The sequence below is a fragment of the Dipodomys merriami genome, unplaced genomic scaffold, assembly GCF_024711535.1.
Source record: "Dipodomys merriami isolate MVZ:Mamm:240054 unplaced genomic scaffold, mDipMer1.0.p SCAF_33, whole genome shotgun sequence".
NCBI lineage: Eukaryota > Metazoa > Chordata > Mammalia > Rodentia > Heteromyidae > Dipodomys > Dipodomys merriami.
Genome location: NW_027204826.1, coordinates 10,479,040 through 10,503,897, shown reverse-complemented (window position 1 = coordinate 10,503,897; position 24,858 = coordinate 10,479,040). Strand labels below are relative to the sequence as shown.

Genomic DNA, 24,858 nt, shown 5'->3' with positions numbered 1-24,858 from the left:
TAACAAAGCAGCCTGGAACCCAGCAGGTTTACAGTCATGGATCAGTCAGCTGTTACCACTTGAGCCACTGCTCCAACTCTGGCTTTGTGCTAGTTCTTACATTTGTCCTGCCCGAGCTGGCTTTGAACTGTGATCTCCAGATCTCAGCCTCCAGAGTTAGCTAGGATGACAGGCGTGAGCCACCTGCTCCTGGCAATGTATTATTTCTGTTGAGTAAAGCCACAATTCTAGCTCGACCAGATGGGGCTCAGAAGCACCGTAGTGGGGGGCCAGCAATGGCTGCCACCATCGGGATGGGACAGGGTTGCTAAGCCACAGCGATGAATGACAAGTCACACGAGGTGTGACACTTCATCAGGACCCATCTCAAACAGATCGCGGGGCCAAATTAGGGCTACTAAAGTCCTCTGCCACTAGGCCATGCCATCTACCAAAGCCGGAGCCAGATTTTACAGAAAAAAAAAAAAAAAAAAGGACCTCAGGTGACAAATGGAGCAGCACAGAGGAAAAACATGAGAAATGTCAGCTTTGGTTTAGGACCATCCCATTTCTGGGAGGATTTTCCATGACAGCTTTTAGACAGTTGTGATTTCAGGCTCCCTGGGTGACATATTTCACTTCAGAGAGACTGAAAAAAAATAATTAAATGACCTCAGTATTTTAAGGGACAACAAAGGGGAGCCCAAGTCTCTTCTTTCCTGACAGCTGGACGAAGCTGATGCTGATCGGAATCCAGGTTCCTTTCTCTGAAGCTTAGAGCGTGTGTGTGTGTGTGTGTGTGTGTGTGTGTGTGTGTGTGTGTGTGTGTGTGTGTGTGTGTGTGTGTGTGTGTGTGTGTGTGTGTGTCTGTGTCTGTGTGTGTGTGTGTGTCTGTGTGTGTGTGTGTGTGTGTGTGTGTGTGAAAGAGAGAGAGAGTGTGTGTATTGGGCCTGAAACTCAGGGCCTCATACTTTTTTTCTGCTCAAGGTAGATGCTCTACCACTTGAGCCACAGCTCCACTTCTGGCTTTTTGCTGGTTTGAGACTCGTGACCTTTTCTGCCCTGGTTGGCTTTGAACTGGGATCCTCAGATCTCAAACCTCCTGAAAAGCTAGGACTATAGGTACGAGTATCAGTGCCCAGTTTCAAGCTTTCAGTCTTGTCTGGGTTCCATCTACACAAACCTTAGTGGATGACCCATAATTCCTTTTCCCTTCCTGGAAGTAACACCCCTAATCCTAAACTCTCTCTTTCTCATCCTTAGAAATCACCTCCTAGGAAAGCCAGGAGTTCCTCATCGACACCATTCAACACGCTACATTTTGTATGACAATGCAATCTCTAACTTATGCTACCCTCTCGGAAGCTGCAGTTCAGCTTAATTTTTAAGATGCTTCACTTGTCATCAAGTGTGGGATCCAAGCGATGGGGGGTGGGGGAGAGGGCGTGGAGTCCTGGAGAGATGTGGTTTATTTATTCCGCAGCCCCTGACGGATGGCCAGGGTGGGGCCTGAATCTGCCAGTGCTGCCCTGCTCTAGCCCGCAGCCCTGCACACGGCCCAGCTCAGGTGGCCAGCGGCCAAGTGGAGGCCACCCAGTGTCTTCCCTGGAGACCCAGAGATTTTTAAAAAGTGGTCCAGTGTCCCAAGTGTGTGCTGTCTGCGGTCTGCTCTCCTCTCCTCCCCTCTGCTCCTTCCCTCCTCGCCCCTCCCTCCTCCACAAACTGTTTTAAATCATATCACGTGCCGCGTGACTCCCCCAAACCCTGCCTCTCCGTCCTTCAGAGAACACCTGGGCTTCCTGTGGAAACTCCTCCCTGCCAGCACTCCTCAGCCAGCTGTGTCTCCCTGGGCCACCACAGCTTTGTCTGCTCGCTCCAAGAAGCTGTCCTCACTCAACTCTACCTTGCCACCCTGCGTGTGAAAATGGTCCATTTCCACTTATCCCGTCTCAGCCTCCAGCCTCTCGAAGCCGCACGATCCAGAATGGATGAGAGGCGCCTACCAACCTTCCCCAGCCTCTTGCATGTGGTAAAAGTACTATCTAAATAATCCAGATTGGGAGGCTTGCTGGTGGAGCTGGGCTTGGGGCTCAGACCCTGGCTTCCTGCAGGATACTGGGTTAGCAAACACTTGTGATGGACCCACATAATTGCTCCAAGCCAGGCACTGGTGGCTCATGCCTGTAATCCAAGCTACTCAGGAGGCTGAGATAGGAGGATCCAGGTTCGAAGCCAGCTGGGGCAGAGCAGGCTGTGAGACTCTTATCTCCAAGGAACCACCAGAAAACCAGAAATGATTCTGTGGTTCAAAGTGGTAGAGTGCTGGCCTCGAGCAAAAAAAAAAGCTCAGGGACAGCAGCCAGGCCTTGAGTTCAAGCCCCAGGACTGGCAAATAAAATAAAAAGAATTCCAACACAGAGGGCTGGGTGGGCGGATCCCAAGCTGCCCCTCCCAGGAAAGCGTGACACCTTCTGCCCCAGCTGATCCACTGTTGCTCTCCTGAGCCCTGGTGGCTCAAGGCTCCCCAGAGTACTGAAGGAAGCCCTGGCCAGGCCTGCTTCCCCCTGTGGCTGGTTCTCCTGGATTCTTAGCTGTTCCTCCTGTCTCTCCCTGTCCCCCGCCCCAGGAGCTCTCCTGTAACTCCCACCTTTTTAATGCCATACTCGAAAGCCTGTTTGGCCAGTCGGCCGGGCCCGTCCACCGTCTTCCCGTCGTCATCCGGCCCCCAGCTGGAGCTGTAGATGTCGATGTAGTTGGGTTTGATGCCCAGTGACTTGGCTTCCACCACGTCGGTGACGTCGCCATCCAGCATGCGGATGCCTAAAAGCACACGGGGGGGGGGGGCATTGGTCAGTACCTGGATCCCTATGTCCACTATGGGCTGGGTCACACTGAGCCATGGGGCTCCTCCCAAGTCATTTCAGGAAGCACGCTCCTCTGTGCTGGCTGGTGTGCAAGACCAGAAACGATACTACAGGCCACACCGTGAGATGCTCCCGTTGCATAGCAACAACAAAGGAAAAAGCACTGCTTCCAGAAGAAGATGCAAAGTCTCCCTCTAGTACCATGATGTTATGCCAGGCTCCAGTGGCTCACACCTGTAATCCCAGCTACTCAAGAGGCTGAGATATGAAGATTGTGATTTGAAGCCAGTGAGGCAGGAAAGTCTTGTGACTTTTTTGGGGGGAGGGGTCAGTTGTGGGGCCAGCTACCACCCAGCCAGTTGCTATACTAATCCTGAGTCCTCCCAGGCTGTATACTCATCCTGAGTCTCCCCTGGCTGTATACTCATCCTGAGTCTTCCCGGGTTGTATACTCATCCTGAGTCCTCCCAGGATATGTACTCATCCTGAGTCTCCCTCCCCTAGCTGTGTACTCATCCTGAATCCTCCCAGGCTGTTTTCTCATCTTGCATTTTCCCAGCTGTTTTCTTACCCTGCATCTGCATGTGCATCCTGCATCTCAAGCTGTTTCTGGGAAGAAAAGTAAACAGCCCTGACCAAATTTCTGTTGGTTGTTTTTTTTTTGTTTTTTTGTTTGCTCCATATTTGGATTGGGGAACGGAATCATGTTCTTTTCCTTCCACAAGCATGGAACTGTTAAGTACATAACAGCCAAATTAATCCGCAGCACACAGTGATTAATTATGTTAATTTGGAGTCACAGAATTCAGTCTCATTAGTGATTCCATTAAGCAGTTTAAGCTGGTGAGTGTTTTAAGAGAACCGTTTAAGCTCTAGATTAATCTTCAAAGGTCTCCAGCACATTTCAAATGCACTGGAAGTTAATTTTTTGGGGGGAGGGGAGATTGGCTTGGTATTAGGAACCAGTGCCTCCCTCTTTTATCCCCCCCACACACATTCTCATCAAAGGATTTGCCCACTGGGCCTAAGCACCCCATGGCTCTGCCAGAGCCATCAGGAAGTAGATGAGAAACAGCCACAGCCCCTTTATTGGGCCTTGGGGGGCTATGTCCCATACCCCAAGCTTCCTTGCTGCAGCTCCTCCCCGCAAGGGCAGGTGAAGCTAGCTCCTCCATGCCTCTGGCCGCTCGGGCCGGGGCCCCTGAGATGCCCATGTACCACTGCAGTGGGGAGCTTTGTCTCTGGGGTTCTTCAGGGCAGGGTGAAGTCTTACTTCCCTGGCTTCTTCCATCTCAGCCCCATACTCCCTCAGGGGGTACCTCCTGCACATGGGGGTGAACAGAGGGGCGCGTGCTCCCTCTGACCATAGCAGGCCATTCTGCCATGGTCCATTCTGCCAGCTCAGAGTGGCTCAGCCCCTGGGGAGCTCATCTTTGGCCCTGGCCCTCTTCCCACGTGTAGAGAGCATGACAGAGTCGGTCTCAGCATCTGCTGGTCTTTATGATTTGGAAATAAATCTGACTGTGGGAGAGCAGCGTGGTTTTCGTTCTTGTTTAGGTTTCTCTGGCTTTGTGAGGAGGAGACAGGGCCACTGGTGACTCACTCGTCCCCAGAGGGCAGGGCACAGGACACCTCGCAAGGCCTCATGGGAAGTTCTGGGAGGGGGCCAGGAGGACAGGATGGAGGGGAAACATGGAGTTTTGTTGTGACTTCCTTGGGCAAGGCGGGCTGACCAGGCTGGAGCCTGCCTGGTTGGGAATATTCAGCAGGATCTACAGATTAGGCACGAGGTCATCTGATGCTGGGCCCCAGAGGCCAGAGGACTGGTGGTCAGGAGAGTCCATTACAGGAAGTAGCTGGCAGTGTGGACTCTGCACTGATTGCTTTGCACAGGACTCACTCTTACGTGACTCCTTTACTATCCCTAGGAATCGGCTATTGCCAGAAGAGACAATCTCTTCAGGGTGAGCAAACGCCCTAAATGCCAAAGCTTCAGAGTAGAGAAGACCAAGAAGTCCTAGGTACCAGTGGCTCAAGCATGATCTTTCAGGAGGCTGAAAGATCTGAGGATAATGATTCCAAGCCAGCCCAGGCAGAGAAATCGTAGTGACTCTCAGCTCCAATTCACCAGCAGAAAGCTTGAAGTAGAGGTATGGCTCAAGTGGTAAAACACCAGCCATGAGTGAAGATACCAAGGAAGAGCAGACTCTGAGTTCACACACACACACACACACACACACACACACACACACACACACACACACACACACACACACACACACACACACACACACACACACACACACAGAGTCAGAAAACCCAATGAACTCGACCCCACCTGAGGTGGGCCACCTCTCATTGGCCAGGGTGTGATGGCCACGCCCACACCTTGGTGGCACATCATTGGCTACAGCTGCATTTTGTACCTGATGGAGATGAAGGCTAGTGCAGGAAGCCAAGAAAGACTTGGCCAGACGCCACCCAGTACCAGTCCACTCAAACAAGGTAGTGGCATGGGGCATAGTTAGAGCTAGAGACTGCCCTGTTTACTGTCTTGAGTGGGTAATAAGAATTGTCAGATTAAAAAAAATTTTTTTCACGCCAGTCCTATGGCTTGAACTCAGAGCCTTGGCATTGTCTCTGAACTTTTCTGCTCAAGGCTGGTGCTTTACCACTTGAGCCACAGCTCCACTTCCAGCTTTGTTTTTTTTGTCAGTTTATTTTTTTGAATGACTCATTGGAGATAAGTCTCATGGACTTTCCTGCTCAGGCTGGCTTCAAACCATGATCCTCAGATCTCAGCCTCCTGAGTAGCTAGGATTCTGGTGGTACAGGCATAAGGCATGGGTGCCCGGCCAGAATTTAAAAACAAAAACAAATTCATACAGCAGAATGCACTTGTCTTGTGCAAACAACTCTCTGTGGATTCATTAAATTCGGGATTAGTGAGCAGAACAAGTCATAGACCGGAAGCTGAGATTGGATCCCGTGAACTGTTCTTCGTGGCTCTGGCATCGCCATTGATTTGCTGAAGGCAAAACCCATTATTTCTCAATAAGCAAGGGTGGGTGCGTCGTGTGTCTCTCCTGCCCTCCTCCTCCTCAGGCTGGTTAGGGCAGGGTGACCGACTCCTGGGGGGCGGGGGCATGTGTTTGCTTATTTTTCCTATTCCTCTTTTTTTATTTTCTTCTTTTTTTCTCTGGTGGTACTTGGTTTTCAAGTCAGGGCTTCACACTGGCTTAGGCAGAGCTCCACAACTTGAGCCGTGGCTTCCAGCCTTGTTTTTCCTTTAGTTATTTTTCAGATAGAGTCTTCCATTGTAGCTAGGGAGCGGAAGGGGTGGAGTGGTCTTAGGCTGTAATCTTCCCATCTACATTTCCCATGTAGCTAGCTGGGATTGTAACCTTGGACCACCACACTTGGCTCACGTTTTTTTCTTCTACATAGGGTTTTTACTAGCTTACTTCCCTACCCCACCCCAAGCTGGCCTCCAGCCATGAGCCTCCCTTCACCATCTCCCCATCTCCCAAATTACTGGGCTTCTAGGCGTGTGCCACGGAACTTCCCATTTCTTTGAGGATGAGCTTCCTCAGAGACTGCACGTGTTAGGCTTGTCTGGCCCTAGACGATCCTGTGGCTTAGAAACTGGGGGAGAAGGAGTGGCAGGTCCCTAGGGGGACCTTTATTTTTATTGTATTTATTTTGCTTTATTTTACCTTTATCAGGAGACTTCTCGAATCATTTATTTCAGCAAATTCTCACAGGGTACTTAAAAGATTATTGGGCAGTGATAGTCACTAGACTATGTTGAAAATGAACTCTACAACTTGTGGGGGGGAGACAGGAGAGAAAAACGGAGAGAGTGAGGGCAGGGGTGACATTGCACTCTCTACCTGGCTTTGTAACTGTGACCCCTCTGTATATCACCTTTATTCTAACAAGTTTTTTTAAAAAAGATTATTGGGTAGCTGTGTACTAGTGGTTCCTGCTTATAATCCTAGCTATGCAGGAGACTGAGATCTGATGATCATTGTTTGAGGCAAATCTGTGAGACTCTTACCTCCAACTAACCACCAAAAAGCCAGGAGTGGAGCTGTGGCTCAGGTGGCAGAGTGCCAGCCTTGAAAGCCAGGTGAACAAGGCCCTGAGTTCCTGAGTTCAAGCCCTAGTACTAGCATACCCATACACACACATACACACACACATACATATATAATATATTGCTATATACATATATTATTTATATTATATATTAAATTGTCTAAACACAACTATATGTATAAACACACATACATGTGTGGTGTGTGTTTGGGTAATTCAATAGGAATGCATGTAGTATTGAAAGTCAGTCAAACCATCTTCTGATTGAACTTCTGCGGCGCCTGTAATTATCTATTGGGAGACTGAGTCCCAGCAACGTTCTGACTTGTCTACTCAACCACAAAGTGCTCAGACCTAAGGAAGCCCCCTCGCCCTTCCTTCACGGTCCCACAGCCCTTGCCCAGAGCCAGGTCCTCAGAACAGAGCGGCCCTGTTTCTCTAGCCCTCTGTGAGCTCTGAACCCAGCAGGCAGCGAAGCAATCCGTAAGTGCGCGAAACAACAGGGAGTTAATCTGCCATCTACGTGACTTGTCCAGATGATTTTTGTCCCCAGCAATTTATAGTAAATGGAGCTTTCTTTTTTCATTAAAGAAATGACTACTGTTTTTCTTCTCTTTGGCATTTCCCAAGAGCCGCTCGCATTTGAAGCTAATGTTGGAGCAGCAGGTTTTTACTGAAAATATTTACCCACTCTCTGCTGGCCGCTGGTCAGTGCTGGGGGAAATAGCTGCTTATTAACATCTAAACACATTGCCGGGCACTGGTGGCTCCTGCCTATAATCCCAGCTACTAAAGGGGCTGAGATTGGAGGGTTGTGGTTCACAGCCAGCCTAGGAAGGAAAGTCCAAGAGACTCTTATCTCCAATCAACTACCAAAAAGCCAGAAGTAAAGGTGTGGTTCAAGGGGTAGAGTACCACACCCTAGGACCAGCACAGGCACAAAAATCCTAAATACGTGAATGCTCCCTTTCTCACACACCTCCCTCTGGCTTTTTTGAAGATGAAAAGCATGGCAAACAGTGTTGGGAAATCATTCTGGCCACATGCTTTCCCAGAGTTTGGATGTCTCCTAGCCTCCTGTTCTTCACAAATAAGCATTTGACCACCTATCGCTTGCCCAAGAAGTCCTAGAATAGCAGGTTCAGATTTGGTTTGTTTGTTTGGGTTGGTAATGGGGCTTGAATTCAGGACCTGGGTACTGTCCTTGTATTCTTTTGCTCAAGGCTGGCACTCTACCACTTTGAACCATAACTCCTACTTCCTATATTCTGGTGGTTAATTGTAGATAAGAGTCTCCCACTTTGCTGCTTGGGCTGGCCAGTACTGGGAACTGAACTCAGGACCTTGCACACTTGCTCAGCTGTTTTATTGGGGTGAGCCACAAGGGGGGGAGGAAGAGGACTCAGGGGCTTCCTGGGTTGTCTTTAAAGATCTCTCTAGGCTTTAAGCCAGGAGCCGGTGGCTCCCACCCATCATCCTAGTTATTCAGGAGGCTGAGATCTGAGGATGGCAGTTCAAAGCAAGCTCAGACAGGAAAGTCCATGTGACTCTTATCTCCACCTTAACCATTCAATAAAGCCAGTATTGGAGGTATGACTCAAGTGGTAGAGCGTTAGCCTTGAGCAAAAAATCCAAGTGAGACTGTAAGGCCCTGGGCTCAATACCAGTACAACCATAAACAACAACAACAAAAAGATCTTCAATGCATTAACTTCAAAAAGTTCCTATTTTAAGCCCTGCCTGCAGGTTTCCCCCCCCAGATTCTTTTTTTTTTTTGGGGGGGGGGGTCCAGTCATGGGGCCTGAACTCTGGACCTGGGCGCTGTCCCTCAGCTCTTCAGCTCAAGGCTAGCACTCTACCACTTGAGCCACAGCACCACTTCCCGCTTTTTTCTTTTTGCTTATGGGGTGCTGAGGAATCAAACCAGGGCCTCATTCAGGCATGGCAAGCGCTCTACCACTGAGCCACCTTCCCAGCCACCCCCTGCTCCAGATTCTTTAACCTTACGTCCACAATTCTGCACCAGCCCTCTGCTATTTAGTAACGAGCTGTATTTCTCACACAGTGTCCGTGGGCTGTTCTTTGTCGTCTCCTTCACCGTCTTCACCTTGCCACCTTACCTGGCTATACCAGCCAGCCAGTCCTGAGAGCCGCACTGTGGAGGGCACTCTGACAAATGGCATTTGGGTAATGCCAAGCCTGGGACAGAGGCAGGAGAAGTGGGTCCGCAGGCTTGAGGGGAGTCAGTAGGAGAAACCACGGTCCCAAGACAAGATTGTCTGGGAACTGACAGAGGGCCATCAAAGGTGTGGCGTGGGAGAGGACCACAGCAGAAGAGACAGACTGATGGCCGAGCAGGTGAGCAGCTGCCTTGGGCTGGCCAGGCCTTGCGAGTGACAGAGGGCTCCCAGCTGATGGCATTTGAGCTGGGTCTTCCGACAAGACAGGGATCCACTGCACCAGGTCGAGGCCTGGGCCTCTGCGCTGGCCGCCTGGGCTTCGGCACAGCTGACTTCACTGCTTCTGGTCAGAGCTACAGCTATGGCTACGGTCAAAGGGTCGCAGAGGCTGCAGAGCCTGAGCCCTGCGCTGGGGGGGGGGGGCAGCCCTGGGCTCCCAGCTTCACGCTTACCTCCTATTTTAGCATTATATGCTATGCCCACGATGCAGTAAGAGTTGTTGGCTGAAGCAGCGACTTCTCCCGCACAACGAGTGCCATGTCTGAAAAAGAAAAAAAAGGGGGGTCAAAACAAGAAGAGAAAATGAAGCCCCAGGTCTGAACCTGCCCATACATAACTCCACGCACTGCTCAGTTCTGTGAGGGGGGGGGATGCTGGTGCAGCTTCTGCATCTCCTGAGCATCATCCATGGCTGTGGGAGCACCCAGCATGCTTTGCGGGGCCCTGTCTGCCTGGTGCAGAAGGCCGGCTCACTCAGGCGATGCCGAGCTGCGAACCCTCACCCCAGTCAGTCTGGGGCTCCTGTGCCCGTAGCCCGATTCTGCCTCCTAGAAGCTGTCATCAGGTCACTGCTGTGCTGTGCCTGGAGCTGCCTAGGCTCTGTCCCTCTTGTCACTAACATCACGTGGCACAAACCATACTTCTGTTTTGGGTGCTCATGGCACCACGCCAGGACCAGGCATTTCTATCCCCCAAGGAACCCACAAGGAAGATGCCTGTAAGTTAAATACTTGCCAGGTGCTGGTGGCTCATGCCTGTCATCCTAGCTACTCAGGAAACTGAGATCTGAGGACTGCAGTTCAAAGCCAGTGTGGGCAGGTGAAGCCCATGAGACTCTTATCTCCAATGCATCACCGAAAAAGCCAGGAGTGGAGAGGTGTGGCTCAAGTGGCAGAGCACTAACCTTGGGAAAAAAGCTTAGGGGCAGCGCCCAGACCCTGAGTTCAAGTCTCAGTGCCAACACACACACACACACACACACACACACACACACACACACACACACACACACACACACACACACACACACACACACAAAGTTGAACACTCAATAGCTGCTGATGTATGATAAAGAAATTACCAAAGAAAAATAATTGCTTTCCTCAATAATGACCTCATACTCTGAAACGCCACACAAGGCCAGTTCCTCCAGCACAGGTCAAGGCAGAGCGGACTCTAGGCAGTCCATCTTTGAGCACAGTCCACCGGGGGCGAAAGTTGTGGATTCACATTTAGAGCAGCGGCTAACAAAGGCCAGGGGAGGGAAGTCACCCTTCCTTCTCTGGGCGTTCACAGCCCCAAGGCCACGCTTGCTCTGGGGGGGAGGGGGTGGGTGCCACACAGCGCCATGGCTTGTGCAGGGATTCAATCCTGCCCTGCCCTTCAAGGATCACCGCCCCTGGACCGTGGATCACATGTCTCTGCCCCTGGATGTGTGAGCGGGACACAGGCCCCTGGGCCCCAGGCGTCCTCACTGCTGGGCATGAAGGGCACCTTGGGATGTGAGTTAGGGAAAGCAGCCCGAAGCCTGGGTGTCTGCAGCTCTGCAGGGACCGGGCATAGAACAGGGAGGCTTGAGGGGAAGCTTTCTTCGATTTGTTGATTTTTAAGTGTCAGTACTGGGGCTTGAACTCAGGGTCTGGGGGTTGTCCTTAGGTTTTGGGGGTTTTTTTGCTCTAGACTGTCATGCTACCATTTGAGCCACAGCTCCACTTCTGGCTTTTTGGCGGTTCATTAGAGATCGGAATTTCACAGACTTTCCTGGCTGGTGATGGTGCTCAGCCTCGATCCTCAGATCTCAGCCTGCTGAGCAGCTAGGATGACAGGTGTGAGCCATCAGCCCTGAGCAAGGTAAAGGCCGTTTAAAAAAACATTCCAACAAGATAGGGGAGGAGAACAATGCCTACAACATGATCCATTTCTAGCCGATCACCAGAGATGACAACCCTAGAGAAAGAGGCAAACTCCGCCAGAGCCCCCAAAATGCCTGAAACGTTTCCAAACCTGAGCTAAGTTCCCAATGGCCTCAGGCAGGTGGAACAGGACCCTAGTCTGGCACCTGTCCCACGCCTCTGTGGGAACTCAATGGCTGCCATGCTGCAGGGAGAGGAACAGAGAGGTGAGGGTGGGGTGGGGCTCAGGGACCTACTTGTTCTCGTTGCTGGCATCATAGCGGGGCGATGGGTCGTAGTCATTTCCATTGACATCATAGCTTGCAGAAGGATCCTGGGAATTAGATCTTGGTCAGTGGAGAGAGACCACATAGTCCTGTTAAACTATCTTTTTTTTTTTAGGCCTATTGGAAAATAAACAATAACTACACACAGTTTCTGTATTGTAACAACCATCTCATGTATTGTATGTGTGCGCTTTTACTTGGCTTCTTTACTCAAGGCTGGTGCTCTACCACTTGAGCCATTCCTCCACTTCCGGCTTTTTGTTGGTTAATTGGATTAAGAGTCTGCCTGAGTTGGCTTTGAGCCTCGATTCTCAGATCTCAGCCTCCTGAGTAGCCAAGATTACAGGTGTGAGCCCTCAGCCCATGTTTTAACCTTGCAATTGTCCACGTGAAGTTTCTAGATGCTCATGTGACTCCCCAAAGAGGTGGGCCATCTGCTCTCTTGGGCAGTCACTGGTGGCAGAATGGCCCCCAGCCCTCTCTGTGACATTTTCTTTTCTGCCTACGTTCACAGGATGTAAGGACAGATGGGCAAAGAAGGGGTGCTTCAATGTGCACCTATCTTATGCCGTGCACGGCTGACTGTCACCGCATGGCACTTCTGGGATTTGACTTACATAGTTCGGGGCCAGGTCCGGGTGATTCCTCTCGATGCCATCGTCCAGGATGGTCACCACGACATTCTTGCCCGTGTAGCCCCGCTTCCACGCCGCCTGGACGTTCATCTCTGACCGGCAGCGCCCGTGCCTGTCCCCGCAATGCTGTTAGCACAGAGAACACTCAGGCTGCGGGGGGTGAACCCTGGTGACATATAACGCTCACGTGTTTGGGTAAGCACGCGGGAGCCCATGGCAGCCTCTGCCCTAGCAGAGACTTTCTCCAGGAGTTTGGGGCGGGGCGGGGGAGCGCAGTGAGGATGTGTTCCCTGGCTGCTCTGCACCCAGGAATTTGTTGTCATTCTAGGTGATTGTCACTTGCCAGGTGCTCTGTCTAGCACAGGTCTTCACCACTGAGTCAAGCCTATGGCTCCATCATATTGCTTTCTTACACAGCCTTCCCTGGTCTGCCTGCCTGCCTGCCTGCCTTCCTTCCTTCCTTCCTTCCTTCCTTCCTTCCTTCCTTCCTTCCTTCCTTCCTTCCTTCCTTTTCTTTTTGCCAGTATACTGAGAGCTTGTGCTATCACTCAGCTTTTTCTCTCAACCTGGTGTTCTACCACTTGAGCCACACCTCTAGTTCTTGCTTTTGCTGGCTAGCTGGAGATAAGAGTCTCAGATTTGTCTGCCCAAGCTAGCTTCGAATCTCGATTCTCACCCCTCAGCTTCCTGAGTAGCTAGGATGACAGGCCTAATCACTGGCACCCAGCTTCCTGGACTTTCGTTCTTTCTTTCAATGATCATTTTATTGTCTTTAAGTAGTGGTGCAAAGGGGATTCAATCCAACGTGTCAGCTGTGGGTCCAAGGCATCTTGATCCACATCACCCCTTCCATCATTCTCCCCATTTCTCCCAACTCCACCCATTCCTCGTTTCCCTAGCTCCATTCCCACATATGTACACTGAATATTATCACTGTTTTGCCCACACTCCCTCCTTCCCTCCATCTCCTCCCTGCCCTTACCTGATCCCTCCCGCCCTCCCTCACCTCTCAAGTACGTCAGCGAAGACGCACAATTATTTACCATTCAAAGGGGAGAGGCTTTACACTGCACCTGTAAAGGAGTTAGAACGGCTGGAGAAGTCAGCCTCCCTCAAAAACACAGCCTGCAGAGAGACCACACCCCAACTCACCAGGTACCACATATTGGACCAAATGGGGTCGTTGAAATAAAGGGACTGTGAGTCTCTGGGCACCTGCCTCTTCACCCTGCGCTTCACTTCTTGTTGCTGGAGCCATTTCACCTACAGAAGAAATGGAGGAACTCTTTCACTCCAGAAGCAATCTCATTACCGCACGCTCATGTTTAGAGCAGTAATAATGGTAATAGTCGTGGTAGTTGCTGGCTATTATCTACCGTAGCCAGGCTATGAATCCATCAAGATGCCCATCCACTGGTGAGCAGAGAAAGAAAATGTAGTATGTATACATAATGCAGTATTTATTATCCAGCCATAAAGAGGAATAAAATTCAGTTGTTCCCAGAAAGAATAGATGAAATTGGAAATCATGGTGTGAAATGACATAAGCCAGTCTGAGAAATATAAATATTGCTTGTTTTCTTCTCTTCTAAGTGGAATCCAGACCGTTGGAGGGGAAAGTGACATGAATGTATATCGTACAAAATCAAGACGAGTGAGGGAAGGGGAGCAATGAGTTCTTGTATTCATAAACTGCTTTGTTAAATGGCAACTCCTTTGTACAACAACTTAAAGCTTTGAGAAAATGACACCAGGGCTGGGAATGTGGCTTAGTGGTAGAGTGCTTGTCTAGCATGCATGAAGCCCTGGGTTCGATTCCTCAGTTCCACAGACACAGAAAAGGTCAGAAGTGGCCCAAGTGGTAGAGTGCTTGCCTTGAGCAAAAGAAGCTCAAGGACAGTGCCCAGGCCCTGAGTTCAAGCTCCAGGACTAGCCAAAAAAATGACACCAGTAAAGAATGGGAGGAGGGAAGGGGTGGGACGTTTAAAGATGATTGAACCAGCAGGAGGGGGAGAGGAAAGGGTGGGGAATGATTATGATCGAACTACATTGTACAGTGCATGAAAAGAGAATAATGAGACCAATTGTTTTAATAGAAGGAGGGCAAAGAAAGTAACAGAGGGAGTAAATTTGAACAAGGCATGTGTGGAAAAATCATAATGAAACCCTCTGCACAATTAATACATGCTACTAAAAAAAGAATAAAAGTAATAAAAGTAATCTCATGGTTTTATGTAGCCTCTCTGTAGATGCTACAGGCTTCTTTTTTCAAGAATGTATCTGTAGCCCCGATGGACATTCTTATTTCAAAGTGACTACATTTGAAAAATGATACTTTATTTGTTATATGTAGAGGAGGAACTAATGATATACTGATCATTTCTGCAGTTCTTGCATTGTCTTTTTCTTTTTTTTTTTTTTCTGCCAGTACCAGAGCTCATACTCAGGGCTCTTACTTGGCCAGCTAGCTTGCTCACAGCTGGCACACTGCCACTTGAGTCATGCTCCCAGTTCACCATTTTGCTGGTTAACTGGAGGTGGAGTCTCACAGATGTTCCTTCCCAGGCTGGCCTCCAAACACAATCCTCAGAATCTCAGCCTCCTAGGTAGCTAGGATTATAAGCATGAGCCACCAGCACCCAGCTTCTGAAGTTATTCTTAAAACAAAGACAAAAAATTGACGAGTGACCCTAGTTCCAAAGAAGGAAATGCAAGTAAGGGAGGAAATGAAGACAGATTAAGAATGTAGCCGGTCAAATCATGATCAAAAATGGTCTTATAGCAAGCGCATGAGTCAAATTATGATAAAGCTCTTATGTTAGTTAGAATTTCAGGTGGTGACTAGACATGATACTAACACAGAGAGAAAAATCTAGAAGGGAACCCTGCAAAATATACTAACAGTGGCAGTTGGTGGGGAGTAACATTCCTGCTAAATTAAGTATTTTAAATTGCTATCAGGATGTTATGAATCTCTCTTATGTGATTAGCATTTGTGATCAGGAAAAAGTCTGAAAGGCCATATAAGAGACTGTAAAAAGGGACCAGGCTGCCCAGATACAAACTCCAGCCTCCCGTCTTCAGGTGGGTGCTGACCACAGAAGAGCCTGTAAGCGCTCCCTCGATGAAGACGGAAGTCACGCTTCAGATGTTCAACACGAACACACTTCAGATTGAATATGCTGCAGCCACACACAGGCTTTGAAAACCATGCTTCGGAATCAGCGGGTGCCACTTGCTGGGTTTTCAGTGCCGAATGCCACTTCTGGCCCAGATACAAATCATTTCCATCAGCAAATGGAATGAAGGGTTTTGATTTCTTTGGAGCTATTTTAAGATGAAACTTTATTCAGACTCTTTCCCTTTTATCATTTTTTTTTTTTTTTTTTGCTAGCACTTGACTACCTGAGTCACGTCCTCATCCTGACATTTCTGCTGTTTCATTAGAGAATCTCCGAGACTTTTCTGACCTGGCTGGCTTTACACTTCGATCCTCCATGTCTTAACCCCCTGAGTAGTTGGGATTATAGGAGTGAACCACCAGTGTTGTACTTGGCCCTTTTACCCATTTTCTATTTGTCTATTTTCTACTACACAGGCATCATATTGGTCCTAGAAAGTTCTAGGCCCGGGGAAAGAGAATTCATGATCATGTCAACTTGACATAAATAGCAACGCTTTTTTTTTTTTTTTTTTTTTTGCTGTGCTGGGGATTGTCCTCAGGACCTTTGCACATGCTACACAAGCTACACTCTCATCCCCACATTTTGCTTTATAGATAAACCCTTCTCCAACTTCCTTCCATGGAGTCAAGTTCAAATGAGGCCTCTGTGGTAAGTGCTTCTGAAGATAAGACTAAAAGACAGCTCATAAAGACGCCAAGGCACAAGGCAGGTAGAGGAGCTTCGTCAAGGTCACAGTCAAGGACACGGCACGCCAGTGTCAAAGGTCACCTCAGTGCTGCTGTTGACCTTTGCTGACACCGTGTCAGTGAGCCTCTTTGGGCCACATCCTGTTTCCTGGAGTGCCCTGAGCTCGCCGGCTCGCCTGACAACCCTGCTCCTGGCTGTGACAAGCAGTGACAAACATGTTTTGAAACTTTCTCCCCAGAGACAATGTCACAAAGAGAAGGAGAAAAAAACAAAACATCCGGGCTGGCGCTGCATCCGAAGCCGTCTCGTGAGCAGCGGTGCCCAGGTGAAGCTCCAGCGACTCCTCCCGAGCCGGAGATTCCTACACAAGTGTTGGGTCTGAAGAAAGCCAAGGGGGAGGAAAGGTTTTCTGGGAGTCCCTGCCCTGTCCCCAGGGCTCTGCGCAGGCTCCCAGAGCAGAGCACACATTTCAATCAAGCTGTCAAACTGCCTTGAAACCCCTGCTACCTGGGACTGCTGAGCCCAGCATGGGCTCTTCAGACCATACACAGCTGTCCCCAAAGAAGACAGATCGTGCCTGCCAACCCCCCCTCCCAGGCTTTAGCAAAGTGAAGGCCACTTTGCTGGCACCAGGGACTCACGCCTGTCATCCTAGCTACTCAGGAGGCTGATACCTGAGGATCAGAATTCAAAGCCAACCCAGGCAGATAAATCCAAGAGACTCTTATCTCCAATGAATCAGTTTTTTTTTTTTTAAGAAAAAGGCCAGAAGTGGAGGTATGGTTCAAGTGGTAGAGTACTAGCCTTTGAGCAAAGAAAAAAGAAAAAAAAAACTACCAGAGAATGTAAGGCCCTGAGTTCAAGTCCCAGTACTGGCACAATTCTTCTTCTTACATTTTTTTTTTTAAAGCACTTTGGGAAATGAAAGCCGTTCATTCACTCCTAAACTCGTTCTCACGACGTTGACAGAAACAAGAGGCGTCCCCAGCCCTCCCAGCGGCCTCCAATCCCAGACCACAGAACAGCATCCACAGTCCAGTTTCCTCGACTGCTATGGCTGAGCAGCGTCACCTCCCCAAGGGCTTGCGGTGACATCCACCCCTAAGCCCCAGTGGCCGAGAATGTGATAGCAGGGTGGAACCAGAGCATTGGCGCTGGCCGGGCCGTGTGCTACCACAGGGCCACGCCCCCAGTCCCTGGAGACAGACTGTACAGATAGCGGTGTTAAAATGAGGTCATTAGGATAGGCCCCTCTCCAATCTGATCAGTGTTCTCAGAAGAGGAGGAGAGGGGGAAGGGTAGTTGTGGAGGTGGGGAGGGAAGGGAGGAGGGGAAAAGCGAAGGAGGAGACAACAATGCTGGATCAGAAATGTACTCAGTACCTTGCTCAGGTAATTGTAACCCCTCTGTACAGTATTTTCACAATAAAAAAAACTTATTTAAAAAAAAAAAGAAGAAGAAGAAGAAGAGGAGATTTGGACACCGATGCACACTGGGAGGGACTGTGTAAGGACCCAGCAGGACAGCAAGAAGCCTGTCGAAGAATCCAGCCCTGACCATGACTTCCTCTCTGACTCCACTGAAGACAACAAATGTCTACCGTTGTGGGGCTTAAACTCGGGGCTTGGGTGCTGTCCCTGAGCTCTTTTGCTCAAGGCTAAGTGCTCTACCACTATGAGCCACAGCTCCATTTCCGGTGTTCTGGTGGTTCATTGGAGATAAGAGTCTCATGGACTTTCCTACCTGGACTAGTTTTGAACCTCGATCCTCAGATCTCAGCCTCCTGAGTAGCTAGGATTACAGGCGTGAGCCACCAGCGCCTGGCTGTATCTACTGTTTTGAGTCTCCCAGCCGAGGACTTTGTCACCATAGCTCTCTAACACACCTGTGAAGTCAGACACTAGTCAACACTCCAATCAACCAAGATAGCCCACAATTTATAACCGAAATAGTTACACAGAAATAAGGTGCTAGGTTAAGGATGACTGAGATAACTTGCAAGTGAAAAGTGAGCTACATTTCCATCAATATTTCCTAAACATCCATCTCTTTACTGGGTAGCTGCCAGACCTGTAAAGGAGCAAACGCAAATGCGCTGTGGCCTCTGCTCACAAGAACTGCATATTTGAAGTTAGGTGCCTAAAATCTCAGCTAATCAGGAAGCTGAGATCTGACAATCTCAGCTTGAAGCCAGCCCGAGCTGACAAAGCTGAGAGACTGTTAACTGCCATTAACCAGCAAAAAAGCCAGAAGTGAAAACATGTAGTAGAGTGCTAGCCTGACTTGAAAAAGCCCAGCAAGAGCCAGAGGCCCTGAGTTCAAGTCCCGGTACAGTACACACGAACTTCTTATTATCTCGGCAAGTGATTGCCTTGACAATTTCCTTGGCAACTCGGGCTTCTCTTCCTCAGAGCACCCACGGGCCAGGCCAGCTAGCCTTCCCAGCCTCCCTCCTTTGCCTGCTCCCAGCTGGCCATAGACATCGCTGCCAGGAATGATCTGCAGGGCCCCAGGGGCCAGCCCTGTCTCTGTGTCACTGACCAGATCCTGAACAAACTGAATTAACCAGTCTCACCAGCATAGGTGGGGTCAGGGGCCACAGATGACCAAAGAGGGTGAAGAAGTCGGAGCAGGACATCCCAGGGACTGGTGTCCTGGTGCATTTTATACGATCTTCCCCTCCCCCTCTACCATGTGCAGAGTGCATTGTGGGATTGAGGAGGAGGGCATCAGGAGGGCCATGCTGTGGGTCAGGTGAGAGGTACGCAGGACACGGGCAGGGTCAGCACTGATGGAACAGAAGGGAGCTACCCAGTTGAAGCCACAGAACAGCGCTAGGTGGGTGCCACCTTGGGAGACAGAGACAGAGCACAGAGCTGGCAATGTGCTGGCCCCGTGAAGCCATTGAAATACCTACATGAAGGTGCAAAGATAAATCTCTGTCACTCAAGGTATATATTGTAAAATTCAAACTCTTGTGTGTGTGCGCGCCAGTCCTGAGGCTTAAACTTAGGGCCTGGGAGCCGTCCTTGAGATTTTTTGGCTTAAGGCTAGCATTCTACCACTTGAACTACAGTTCTACTTTCAGCTTTTTGGTGGTTCATTGGAGATCAAAGTTTCCCAGACTCTTCTGTCTGGGCTGGCTTGGAACCATGATCTTCAGATCTGGGTCTCCTGAGTAGCTAGGATGACAGGCATGAGCCACCAAAGCACAGTAGCCACACCACTAGATTAGGTCACGCTGGATTGAAAAGAGAAGAAGACCACAGTGTATGGGCAGTGGCAGCTCTCTAGGAGACCTCGGGGGAGGTCAGCTCAGATCTAGCCCTGGCGACCGCAGCTGCGTGCTCTGCATCCAGTCCCTGAGCTGGGGTTTGGTCACTCATTGTCCGTGTGTGTGCCCCTGTACCTCGCCAGGAACGTCTTGTTTGTTTGCACTTCCTGCAGCTCCAGTGCACACAACTGTCAGATAAAATTCCATCTGTGGTTAATGGAAAGATCTGCTGAAAAAAGTGACCTCACTATTGGACTGAAACCTGAGCTCTAATTAAACTCTGGGCGGGGCGGAGGGTAAAGTCCCATCCTGCAAGAGGGAATACCGACTCTAGGCCCTGAAATCAAATTTTCCACTGTGGAGGCTTAAAGCATAGACGTGCACATCAAACCAAAGGCTCCCACTGACCGGGAAGAACCACCGGGGCGGGGTGGGGTCCCCCAATAATACCCTTATCCAGCCATTCCCATCCTCCATCGGGCTGAGCACAGAAGAGAGGGAAAGGGCTGAACTCGACTCATCGGGCTAAAATGTAAGATTTGGAAGACTCCGGCAGCAACGTCTAACTAGAAGCCAGCTTGGAGCAGAATCTGAACAAGCAATTAAAAAAAAAACCCGTGAGGCCTTTCAGCCATTGGCTGAGACATCGCTCACATCCACCCTTCTTCCAGACCTTTGGCAAAAGAACAAGTTAAAAAACAAATGCTTTCAGTTAGCTTAAATGACAGCCCTTGGAAAACCCAGAGAGCACAGTGTGCGCGGAGAACATTCCGCCCGTGATCCAGCGCCGCTCCGGCCATCGCTGCAAGGCGGCCCTTCCCCAAGACACGGAAAGCCAGGAAAGGTGATCACCACAGCACCAGGAAAATCATGGCGCTGGCAGCGTGAGATCACTGATAATAGTGTGTGTGTGTGTGTGTGCGCCCGCGCGCGTGCACACGCTTAGTGGTACAGTGCTTGTCTAACATCCATGAGGTTCTCCTCCTCCGTTATGAGGGGAGGGAAAGGGAGAGGGAGAGGAAATGAGGAAGAGGAGAGGAAGAGGAGGAAGGAGGAGCAGCAGAAGGAAGAGCAGCTGGAATAGGAAAGAAAGAAGAGGAGGAAAAGAAGGAGGAAGAGGAGGAGGAGAAGAGAAAGAGAAGAAGAACAAGAAGCAGAAGCAGTAGAGGAGGAGGCAAGGACGAAAGTGTCAGCAGGAGGAGAGAACAGGAGGAAGAGGAAGAAGAAGAAGGGGAGGAGGAGGATGAAGAGGAAGAGCAGGAGGAGGAAAAGAAGAGGGGGAAAGGAAGAACAAGAGGAGGAGGAGGAGAGGAAGGGAGGAAATGGAGAAGAGGAAGAGCAGGAGGAGGAGTACAAGGAAGAGTAGGAGGAAGAGAAGAGGAAGAGCAGGAAAAGGAGGAGGAAAGGAAGAGCAAGAGGAGACGGAGGAGTAGAAGCAGGAGGAGGTGAGGAAGAACAGGAGGAGGAAGAGGAGGAGAAGAAGAAGAGTGGAAAGAAGCGGAAGTGAAGAAGAGCAGGAGGAGGGAGAGCAGGAGGAGGAGGAGGAAGAAGAGCGGGAGGAAGAGTGTGGATTTAGATAAATACACACCCTATCAGTTTTTACACAATGTTGTAAATCCTGCCACTTATCAAAGCACTTTTATACAATGGAGACTGGAGCTAATTAAAATAAAACGCCATCTGTATCCGATTGAACTTTATCCTATAACATTCATTTCCAGTTTGGTCATTCCAATACACCAACAAGCTCACATTCCAATGCCTCTGGATAATATTAAATCATCTTTTCCTTTTGTTAATAATATTAATTACCCAAGTCTCCAGATGTTGAGGCACACAAATGTAGGAAAACGGTTCAGCTCGCTGCCACACAAGAAAACACTAAAGGCTTACATAAAAACAGCTAATTTGGCCAAACAGTTAATTGGAAATAACTAGGCAAAGTAAATACTAATTGATCAGGCTCGTCTGGAAACTAGCCGCATGTAAAAGAGGTACTGCGGCTGAGATTCTGAATTCATAATTGGTTCAGATGTCTATATGTTTTTCTCTGGGGCAAAAATTTAATTAGAATTGTAGGAGACAATCAGCCAATCACGTGGAGGCTCCAGGCTGGGCTGGGATGTCCGGCTGTTTATATTTTTTCCTCTTTCTTCTTTATTAGCAGGATGCTTTGATAGCAGCCATGCCAGGAGCTTTATTAGGAAACTGTGCAAAAGGGATTTTGATTTTTAATTTGAAAAAAGGTTTAACTGCCAGAGCCTTTGCCTGGGAAGTATATACTTCCTTCCTTTTCCTCCAGGAACACAAAGTAAACACTGTCCTTCAGAGATATAAGCAGCTCTGACATGAAGAAGTACAAGACTGAGCCTCCCGTCCCATGTCACCTGCCTACATCGCTCACCATCTCCTGCCCCTGCTTTACGTTGGACTCACCAGTGTCCGGGTCCAATTTCTGCATTTACACTCGCTCACAATGGCTGGGTGCTGGCAGCTCACGCCTGTAGCCCTGGCTACTCAGGATCGTAATTCGAAGCCAGCCCAGACAGGAAAGTCTGTGAGACTCTTATCTCCAATTAACTCCCCCCACAAAGCCAGAAACAGAGGTGTGGTTCAAGTGGTAGAATGCCAGCTTGGAACCAAAAAAACTAAGGGAACAGTGCCCAGGTCCTAAGTTCTAGCCCCAAGATCAGTGTGTGTATGTGTGTGTGTGTGTGTGTGTGTGTGTGTGTGTGTGTGTGTGTGTGTGTGTGTGTGTGTGTGTGTGTTCAGTGTGTGTGTGTGTGTGTGAAAAATCTTGGGATTTGCACAATGTTGTCTCTTTCTATGCATCTATACATCCAGACATCTACACCTCCAGCCAGCCACTCACTTGTCCTTCTCTCTAGCAGTCTGTCCAGCTACCCACTCATCCATCCACCTTGAAAATGAATTCAGAAATATATTCAAAATATGTCTGTCAGCCGGGTGCCGGTGGCTCAAGCCTGTAAGCCTAGTTCCTTAGAAGGCCAAGTTAAGAGGATGGCGGTTCAAAGCCAGCCCAGGCAGGAAAGTCTGTGAGACTCGTATCTCCCATTAACTATCCAAAAAAGCTGCACGTGGAGCTGTGTGGCTCAAGTGGTACAGTGCTATATAGCCTTGAGCAAAAGAGTTCAGGGACAGCGTCCTGAAATCAAGTCCAGGGCTGGCGTACACACACACACACACACACACACACACACACACACACACACACACACACACGTCTGTGTGTCTTTTCGTGGCCCATGTACATGAAACTCCATGCAAATGAACTCCCTGGGATGTCCTCTGGTGCCCAAGGCCTGGGGCCCTGGGAAGGGCAGGTCAGTATAGGACCCAGCATGAGCCACCTCACCCCTCCTATTCTGGCTGTCAGTCATTGCCACTGAGTGGTTAGGAACCACACCAAGAAGCCCTTTTCCCAGGGAGACGTAATTAGAAGTGTTCTCTGAGAGGAGCTGGAAGAATTCTGCTACCAGCCGAAGAGCCCAGCCCAGTGCTTAGTGAATTGCTTTGCAGATTTTAATCTTGTATTGGGGGCTCACGCCTGTAATCCTAGCTACTTAGGAGGCTGAGATCTGAGGATCCTGGTTCAAAGGCAGCCTGGGCAGATAAATGCAAGAGACTTTCGTTTCCAATTAAGTAGCAAAAAGCCAAAAGTGGGGGTGAGGGGGAAGGGTGGCGCAAATGGCAGAGCATTAGCCTTAAGCAGAAAAGGGTATGCAAGAGCATGAGGCCTTGAGTTCAAATCCCACTACTGGCACACATGCACATGCGTGCATCTACACACAAAGATTCATTATGAGATTCACCTCTCTTCATTAGTACACTTCTCATTTGAAATGCCTGGGGATTTGTTTTTTGGTAACATTCACATCTCTCTCTCTTATGATTATAGCATATTTTGATAATATTTTTATTTATTGCTTTTTGGTGTGTGCCAATCCTGGGGCTTAAACGCAGAGCCTGGCTGCTATCCCAAGGGTGCTCAAGGTTAGCACTTTACCACTTGAATCATAATTCTACTTCTGACTTTTTGGAAGTCCACTGGTGATAAGAGTCTCATGGACTTTCCTGCCCAGGCTGACTTCAAACTTCAGTCCTCAGATCTCAGCCTCCTGAGTAGCAAGGGTTACAGGTACGAGCCACCAGTACTCAGCTAAGAATTTCAATTCTTAAGTTTGATAAGGCCTTTAGAGGGTCTGATACATCCATCTCTGTCATGTTCTATTCCAAGAAGATAAGGAAAATGACTGTCTTTCTAGAACCACAATGCATTACAGATTCAGCCAATGTTAGGTCAAGTTCAAGGGAAGCATCTTGCCGGTTCTCACCTGGGGGTCCATCCTGAGCAAAGTGTGAGGACCTCTGCTACTCACGGTTGAACGTTTAAAGGTTTTGCTGTGATAGAAATGGTAGTAATCTTCCAGGGGTCCAATCTGCAAAATAAAAAGCAAGATTCCATCCATGAATACCACATTACCAAAAGCTGAAAAAGTCTTCTTCCGCAGGGCACTAGTGCGTACAGCTCACGCCTGTAATCCTAGCTACTCAGGAGGCTGAGAGCTGAGGATCCAAAGCAGTGTAGGCAGGAAAGTCTGTGAGACTCTACCAAAAGGCTGGAAGTAAGGCATGGCTCAAGTGGTAGAATACCAGCCTTGAGTGAAAAAGCTAAGGGACAGATCCTGAGTTCTACCCCCAGTATTGGCATGCATAAGTATGCACACAGATACACACAGATACATACAAGCTCTCCCTCATATTCAAGGCTGATTCTGCTCCCACTACACACACACAGTCAGTGTTTATAAACCGGAAGGAGGATTTGGAGAGTCCTTGTGAGATAAACAAACCTAGGTAGTAGAGCACCTGCTCCATTACATCTTGTGGTAAGTGAATATCGCTTTGGGTATGTCCTAGCTTGGCCAAGTTAGGACAAGAATGAGCGTCCACTGCAGGCCAAGCATTCCCGCAGTAGCTAAGTTAGCATCAAGTTAGGTCTGCAGCACATTCCCATAATAAACAAGTTCCATTCTCTCCACCCCACGGGTAAACTGGAATATCTAAGAACAAGTACTCGGCCTCCAGCGTAGCCGACAGCCAAGGACAACACGTGGGCCCATCTGCTTCGGGCGAGTGGAAAGTTCAGATGAGAACACCCAGACCCCTGGGGGTGTCCCGATTTTCTGCCAGGGTCAAGTTTTCAGGACAGATTTTAGCTCAAGGGTGGGGTTGAGCCCACAATAGCCATGTGGCCCAATCCTGGGTCTTTGAGGAGAGCTGACCCCAGTAATCTTCCCGGCAATCAACACTTGCTCTCACACCAGATGACCCGTGAGCACTAACACCGTGTCCTCAGCGGCCAGCTGCCGCGTGTAACTCTCACTGGCTCTACATGATTGCGAGTTAGTCACTGTCCATGCAAGAAGGGCTTTCGAAACGCAAAGGGACCGAATATCCCCGAGAATCTCAAG

The 24,858-nt window shown here is 49.3% G+C and overlaps 1 protein-coding gene across 1 annotated transcript in view; it reads right to left on the bottom strand.

Moving 5' to 3' along the window:
* Pcsk6 (proprotein convertase subtilisin/kexin type 6) overlaps window positions 1-24,858 on the bottom strand; it is a 98,112-nt gene that overhangs the window by 46,681 nt on the left and 26,573 nt on the right. The window contains exons 2-7 of the mRNA XM_070042669.1: window positions 23,719-23,823; window positions 13,370-13,480; window positions 12,200-12,343; window positions 11,553-11,629; window positions 9,577-9,665; window positions 2,627-2,799 (exon numbers count right to left, since the gene is read on the bottom strand). Coding sequence (XP_069898770.1) covers window positions 2,627-2,799; window positions 9,577-9,665; window positions 11,553-11,629; window positions 12,200-12,343; window positions 13,370-13,480; window positions 23,719-23,823 — 699 coding nt within the window. The remainder of the gene's footprint in view (window positions 1-2,626; window positions 2,800-9,576; window positions 9,666-11,552; window positions 11,630-12,199; window positions 12,344-13,369; window positions 13,481-23,718; window positions 23,824-24,858) is intronic.